This window comes from Emydura macquarii, unplaced genomic scaffold, assembly GCF_026122565.2.
Source record: "Emydura macquarii macquarii isolate MOO-44397 ecotype Brisbane River unplaced genomic scaffold, CSIRO-AGI_Emac_v2 contig_3506, whole genome shotgun sequence".
NCBI lineage: Eukaryota > Metazoa > Chordata > Testudines > Chelidae > Emydura > Emydura macquarii.
Genome location: NW_027133643.1, coordinates 330130 through 337495, shown reverse-complemented (window position 1 = coordinate 337495; position 7366 = coordinate 330130). Strand labels below are relative to the sequence as shown.

At 55.0% G+C, this 7366-nt stretch overlaps 1 protein-coding gene across 1 annotated transcript; it reads right to left on the bottom strand.

Moving 5' to 3' along the window:
• Nucleotides 1–2540: 2540 nt before the first annotated feature.
• FOXD2 (forkhead box D2) lies at nt 2541–6209 on the bottom strand. Its single transcript, XM_067535562.1, has 2 exons — nt 6166–6209; nt 2541–5527 (listed from the first exon to the last, which is right to left on the bottom strand). Exon 2 carries the CDS (start codon nt 5378–5380, stop codon nt 4124–4126), a length of 1257 nt encoding a protein of 418 aa, XP_067391663.1. The 5' UTR covers nt 5381–5527; nt 6166–6209; the 3' UTR covers nt 2541–4123.
• Nucleotides 6210–7366: the final 1157 nt, after the last annotated feature.

The window sequence follows — 7366 nt, the reverse complement described above, 5'->3', positions numbered from 1 at the left end:
TTTTTTTTTTTTTTTCAAACTGCCGCTTTCAAACAACAAGAACAGGACAAATTCAGGACAGAATTTTGGCAAGAGAGAGGAAACAAAAGACTGGCTGTGACAGGCCATCCTTCTCCTTTAATACAAACATCGTTCGGTGATCGGTTATTGCCAATGCCCCCCCAGTAAACAAACAAACAAACAAACAAATAGAAGCCTCCTTCAGCCGGCTAGGCGTGGAAAACGACCCTCGCTGAACGCTTACAAATAATGCCCCGTGAAGATCAAACCTACCGAGTCGGCCAGCCCCGTAATTAGGGGCCATTACCCGCGGTGCCTTTAAAACACCACCTCCCTCCGGAGCGAACATCATGCCACGGCTCGCTGTTACCCCCATCGCCTTGGCGAGCTTTGCCGGTGGCAAAGTGCCGGCGCCTGGAGAAGAAGAGGCATTTCGATTCCTCCCCGTGGCCCCCTCATCTTCCCTGTCAGCCCCCGCGGTTTGTAAATATCACCTAGCGGCACTGTCCAGGGACGATTGGGGGGGCGGGGGGAGAAGTAGTGCAGAAGAAAGAATATGACAACCCGCCCCCCCAGAAAGCCTCATTCATTGTTCTCTGCAGAAAGTCCAGCAACCTAGCTAGTTCATCTGGTGCAAAATTGAAGGCTCTCGGCTCAGCCAAAACTCGGGGTGCATATCGAAATGAGGGGGTGGGTAGCGGCCGCACGCCGGAGTGACTCGGATTAGCCGCTCCCCACGCAATAAAAAAATATTCGATTCTAAATATTAAATTCCATATTTCGGCCTAGAGAGCCGCCGAGCAAAATCCAGCCGCCCCTCCACAGACCCGTGTCGCAATGCAAAGGAGACAATAAACAGCGGAGGTTTGGTGTCCCTGGGGCTGGCAGGAAGAAAAGAAATAAGAAATGGGGTTACCTTTCCCTGGTCAGTTTCATTCATGGCCACAGAGTAACTACACATATTCTCACTTACTCAGACCCGGGCGGGGGGAAGGCGGGGATGGGTGACCGAGATAAACTGCCAACCACAAAAGGTGATTTCAACCTAATAAAAGCAGTTTATCAGGCTGGGGGGCGGGGGGAGGAGGGACTGGTATGTTTGAGACGAGCAAAGGTTGGCAGCCTCAACACAGCTCTGATTTGGGTTTGGGTAATGCCTGATCCGGGATCTGCAACACAGCTCTAATGCCTGATCCGTGATCTGCAACTAAAAGCCGAGCTACCTGTTGCCTAGGAAGAGATTTACCCCCTCGTGGGGACATCCCCCAAACCTTGCGCACGCCAGCACCGCACTCCTGAACAAAACCCGACCAACGCGTTTTTAAACGCCATGCCTCTTTCATTAACGCCGAATCATCTGCAAACGCCACACGCTGGTTCTAACGTGGAGTTTACACGCCGGGTGGACCCGACTTCACCCGAAACGCGTCTCAAACTATTTTCTACCAGACACTGAAAAGTTGCACATTTCCTTCCTTCCCTTCCACAATTGTCTTCCCTCCCCCCTTTCAGGTTATTAAAAAAAAAATCCCCCACTACTTAACCCGCCCCTCCCCTCACTATCAATTCTCTCCTTTCTTCCTATGGATTCCATATTACTAAAACCGACCTCGGTTATTAAAGCGGATCTGAAGAAAGTTAGTGAAGAGAAACTCTTCTATTTGATTCCAACTTCATCAAAGGCTTCGGGGACATAGAAAGGGCTGGCGGGGGAGGGGGTGACCACCCCTCGAGTAACGAGCTTGTTAGCAACACCCCCAGCACAGCGATTTAACTACTCGCTCGCAGCTCCAGCCAAAGAAAAGGGGAAGGCGGGAGAAGAACAGAGGCAGCAAAAGCCCCTTCAGTTTTTCCAACCATGTGTTTGGCAATCTGGAAAATAGATTCATTGGCATCCTCTTTTCTCCCATGTCGAGTCTTGTAGCCCCTTTTGTAGGGGCTGGACATGAAAGGGGACAACCAAGTGTCTGACAGAAGATCGCTTTTCAGAAGCAAATGTGTGCGGGGGAGAGATGTGAGACCGCTCGCTGAGAGCCCAATTGAGAGGAAGCCGCGCCTTAAGCAACAACATCAACAAACTCAGCTGAGGTTCGAGGCGGATTAAGAGAGATGTAAAACGCTACACGAAGCGTCCCACCCCACACACACACACCCCGCGACCTCTCCTCCCTTGCAATATATCGACCTCTATGGGGACCACAGTCCATTAGCACAATGCCAAGCTGCTGTAAAGCTGGTAAATGAATATTTGGGGGGGGGGTTGGATTGAATCAGTCGTTTCATTCCCCCACCCCCAGATTAATTCACTGAATGAGCACGGCTCTTCCCGCACAACTTCATGGCTTCCTGCGCAAGAGATCAGGATGCTTCTTAAAAGCAACCCGATTGCTTGCAAGTGTCTTGGTGGCACTATACGAAGGCAGGAGAGGACGCCAGGGAGCGTTCAAGGATGTTTATTCACTTTGTAAGGTGTTGCAAAATTGAAGCAGGGCGGCCGAGTTTCATTTGGTCTTTCGAACGCTTCGGACCCCAGGAAAAACAAAACCCGTCCATTGCTGTGTTCATGTGTCAGTGTTCCCAACCAAAACAAAAGGGGAGAAAAACCTATTTTCTCCCCTCCTCCCTCAGGAGCAGCCTGGCACCAGCAAGTCTTTTCCAAAAACAGGAGGTTAATCGGTTGCCAAACGTAAAACCAACGCGTATAATAATCGAAATAAACCTCGAATTCTGATTTTTTGTTCCAAGGGGAGGGGACGTATTTACAGAGAGAGCAAAAGCCAAATTTAAACTTTTAAATCCTGCCCTGGTAGATGGAGGAACTGAAACGTTTATACTGGGGAAATAAAACCAAATTCCATTATTTATTGATAGTCTGCTCCTTTACTCCACTTTAATCGCTGGCTATGAAAGAGTTCTCTTCCCACTTAGACCAGCTAAAACCTAACGATTTGGTGCTTCAGGTTAGCAGGTACTTTCGTTTTCAAGTAATAAAAGGCCCCACTCTCCGGAGAGCTAACTGGTTTTATTTTTTAAAAAAAGTTATACTCAGTTTCTACATTTTGTCAATTGGGTGGTTATAGCATTCAGGTCTCTGAGGCCCGGAGTTAAAGTGAGGTGATCAGTTCTCACATTAAGAAAATACATAAGAACGAACCATTGTTTTGGGGTGTTTGGTTTTTTTTTTTAAACATTCACAAACATTTATTAATTTACACCACGGGTGGACAAAATTGCGTTGCCTTTTCCACATCAAATTATTCACAGATTCTCTCAGTCAAATAGATAGGACGGATGCACAACCAGTGAAGAGAGAGGTAAGCGGAGTCTGCACATTATCTCCCGAATAATCTATATACAAATAATTTTAGGTACATTAAAAAAAAAAAACACCCACACATTTAAGGGGTGGAAAAAACTGGGATAAAAAGAACAAACGTTATAAAAACTTCCTAACGTCTCCGATCTTTTAAATGTGTATTTGACTAGATCTGGGGGGGGAGGGGGGCAATCCTGAGTTTCACTGATTTTGTTTTTCTCTTAGATACTGCCTTACAAGTAAAGCCAACCAAACCAAAGATTTTCTTTTTTTTTAAAAAAGAGATCGGATCATGGAACATTTTCCTTGAGAGGAAAAAAAAATATATATAAGCACACAGGCGTTGGAGGAAACTTTTAAAACCAGAGCTTTGAAGGAATGAACATGGGGCATTTTAAAAAATGCCCAGACACTTGAAACTCGCCTTGTAAGTTTCAAAATCAGCTCGCTCGCTCCAGGATGTTTGCAAACTCGCAACGAAAACGTTCCCAAGACCCAAGATCATTAAAAATAAAAAATGAACCCCTATAACATGTTACATTTTAACCAGCTGAGTTTCCCATCGTACATTATGGACACTTTATAAATATACTTTGGAGGTTGTGGGGCGGCTTAGAATAGAATTATTTTCTTTTCCCCCCAGCAAAGGGAAGAGACACAAACCCATCTGGATGCTAAAGACACACACACAAAAAAAGGAAAGAATTCCTACCTTAAAACACAACAGGAGGAGAATTTGGGAAGGGGGGGGGGATTTGGGAAGGGGGGTAGGAGGAGGGGGGCACTTTTTTTTTTGTTCGGTGTCTTTTAAAAAGGACAGCTACTCAGATTTGTGATTTTACTGGAAAAGTTCGGTCCAGGCGGCAGGAGAGACTCGTGGGCCACATTCAAGTGGTTCTGAACGGGCGCCAGAGCCGGAGTCAGCATGGCCAGGACTTGCGCCTGGCTCCCCGCTTGGCCAGAGGCGTAGGGCGAGCTGGGGGAGCCGCCGTGGAGCGGCGGGGCGGCGCCCCCGATGATGTTGTCTATGGAAAAAGAGGGCCGTCGGCTGCTGCTGCCGCCGGCGTTGTCCGCCTTGAGGGTCTGCAGGAGGGCGGCGGCGGCGGAGGGCAAAGCGGTGGGGCTCAGCGGCGGGTGGTAGAAAGGTTTCCTGCAGCTCAGCTCGCCGCCCAGGAAAGAGGGCAGGCCGGGGGCGCTGGAGAAGACGGAGGCGGCCGGGGGCGGAGGGGCGGAGAGGGGGCAGTGCGGGGGCTGGAAGGGGAAAGCAGCCGGCGGGCCGCCGGCCGGCGGGTAGTTCTGCAGCGGCAGGCCGTAGTTGTAGCCGTAGGGTCCGTAGGGGAAGCCGGGCAGGAAAGGGCCGGCCTCGGCCCCGGCGCGCAGCAGCAACTCGGGGTGCTGGGGGTGCTGGGGGTGCAGGGGCTGCCGCTTGAAGCGCTTGCGGCGCCGGAGGAAGCTGCCGTTGTCGAACATGTCGGCCGAGGCCGGGTCCAGCGTCCAGTAGTTGCCCTTGCCCGGGTTGCCCGGCTCGCGGGGCACCTTGACGAAGCAGTCGTTCAGCGAGAGGTTGTGGCGGATGCTGTTCTGCCAGGCCGGGAACTTCTCCCGGTAGTAGGGGAAGCGGCCGCTGATGAACTCGCAGATCTCGCTCAGCGTCAGCCGCTTCTTGGGGCTCTGCAGGATGGCCATGGTGATGAGCGCGATGTAGGAGTAGGGCGGCTTCACCAGCGGGCTCTTGGCCCCGCCAACGCCGCCCCCCGCCGCACCGCCCGCCGCCGGCGCCTTGGCCCCGGCCGCTGCGCCCCGGGCGCACGCCGGCTCCGGAGCAGAGCGCCGCTCCGGGGAGCCCCCCGTGCGCGCCGGGCCGCTCCTGGGCCGGGGCAGCCCCGGAGGGTCGCTGTCCTCTTCTTCTTCTTCTTCCTCCTCGTCCTCCTCCTCCTCCTCCTCGCTGAACGGGCCCCCCTCCGGGGGGGGCCCCACCACGTCGATATCCGCGTCCTCCACCTCGGAGAGCGGCTCCTCCTCCGGGGACTGCTCCGACATCAGGCCGCAGCTGCCCAGAGTCATCCTCGGGCGGCTCGGGGAGCCCGGCCGGGCCGCCTCCCCCCACCTAGCGGCGGCACCCGGAATGGTCCCCGCGGCGGCTGGAGCTGGAGCTGGGGCTGGAGCTGGGGCTCGGCTGGCCCTTCGCTCCGAGCGGGCGCGCTCCGGCTCCTTGCCCGGGGGAGGAGAGAGACAGAGAGAGTCCGGGCCGCTCTGGGTGGCGGCTGGAGGGGAAGCGGGGGGGGGGGGGGGGGTGGGGTGGGGACACCCAGGCTGGGGAGGGGACGGGAGCTGCGAGCGCTGCTTGGCAGAGAGGCTGGGGGAGGGAGGGAGGGGTGGAAAAGGGGGTGGGGGTGAAGGAAGAGGAGGAGGAGGAGGAGGAGGGGGGCAGCGGGAAGGCGACCTCCCCCCCACCCCCGAGCTCAGACCCAGCGGAACTCCTCACCACACTGAGTCTCCCGTGATTGCTCCCCAGGCCTTTATACAGCAGCCGGCGGGTCACGTGCATCCGCCAGCCCCCCCCCCTCCACTGCTCTCTTCCCCCCCCCCGCCCCTCCCCGCCACTTACCCCGCGGGGCAGCCCCAGGCCCGGGTGGCAAGCGGGACCCTTCCCTTCGCTCACCCTGGAGCCAACGTTGCAGCGAGGTGCAGCGAAGGGGCATTTCCACCGCGCTTTGCTCTGCCCCGCCGCCGGGCCACGGCTCCCTGCATCCCTCCGTCCATCCCTCGCTCTAATCCCACCCTGCAGCTGCCGCAGATTTGCCTGGGGGTCGCTCAGAAACCCTGGCTCTTGTCCGCGGCAAACCCACCTGCCCAGGACTTTAAAGTCCCCCTCTCGGAGCCTGGGTTTTCTTGCCTGCAAGTTTCTAGACGGCAGCTTTCCTGCACCCGGCATACCTGAAAGAAGGGGGCAGAGACCGATTCGCAGCAAAGCAGTGCGAACAAACAAGGTGCGTTCCTTTCCTGCAGACCTGAGCCATCCCTGAAAGCCTTTTCTTGTGTTTAGGAACCGGGGGTGGCTGTAATATTTCAGTGCATCTTATGCCCTGAGCCTGCCCCCTGGGGCCAGGAACATTAATTCACGGGGGAGGGCGAGAGAGAATCACGGGTCAAAATACTGGGCTGCACTGGGGGGGAGTGGGGGGGGAGGACTGAAAACACGCTCCGGCAAATCCAGCACCAAACCCACTGACTGCACCCGGCTAGAGAGCTAGCCCACCAGGACTTGGCGGAGGCGTTGATACAGAGCGGGAGGGAGGGGGACGCTTTCCCAGCCAGGTTAACACGACGCTGTTTCACGCCTGTCCTTTAAACCCCCTGCTCAGGAACTCGGCCAGAAACGCTCCTTGAAAAGATGCAGAGGAGGGCCGTGGAGACTTGACCCAGGCAGGCGTTTCCAGGGGAAAGGTTTCCTCGGCAGATAATCGCCTTGGCCAACGCGCCTTCCGGACACCTAGCAGGTCTTTGCCAGGTATGGGTTTTATGGTTCCCTACCTAGGCACACGCCGTGTATTCGCACTGCGTCCTGCCCCCGGGGAGATGAGATGAGCGCGCGCGTTCTCAGGGCGATGCTCGGTTCACGGGCGATTTAAAGAAAGCTGCTAAAAGACAGGGGTTGGGGGGGGGAGGGGAATAAGCATCTTCAAGCTGAAGGCAAAGCAGATCACAGAAAGGGGTTTTAAGAGGTAAGAACAGGTTACCCACCCATCGCCCGGCCCCAAAGGAATCCTCCTAGCCCAACTTCAGGGCCCGATCCCGCTTCTCTTCCCTACCCCCCAGGCTCCTGCTGATTTGGGGGCTGAGCCAGGAATGCAATATTGATGTACAAATACATTCCTCCCTGTATTAACAGGCTGCCACGTATTTGGCGCAGGCTTTGCTACCCCGCGTAGCATCGCGTTCATGTGTGTGTCCCCAACACCTCGCCGCTGTTAGCGCCCCAGCTTTGCCTCGCCTATGGCTTTGCAAAATCTAGATAGCTGGAGGCATAAGAGCCTACAAAAGCTGGGC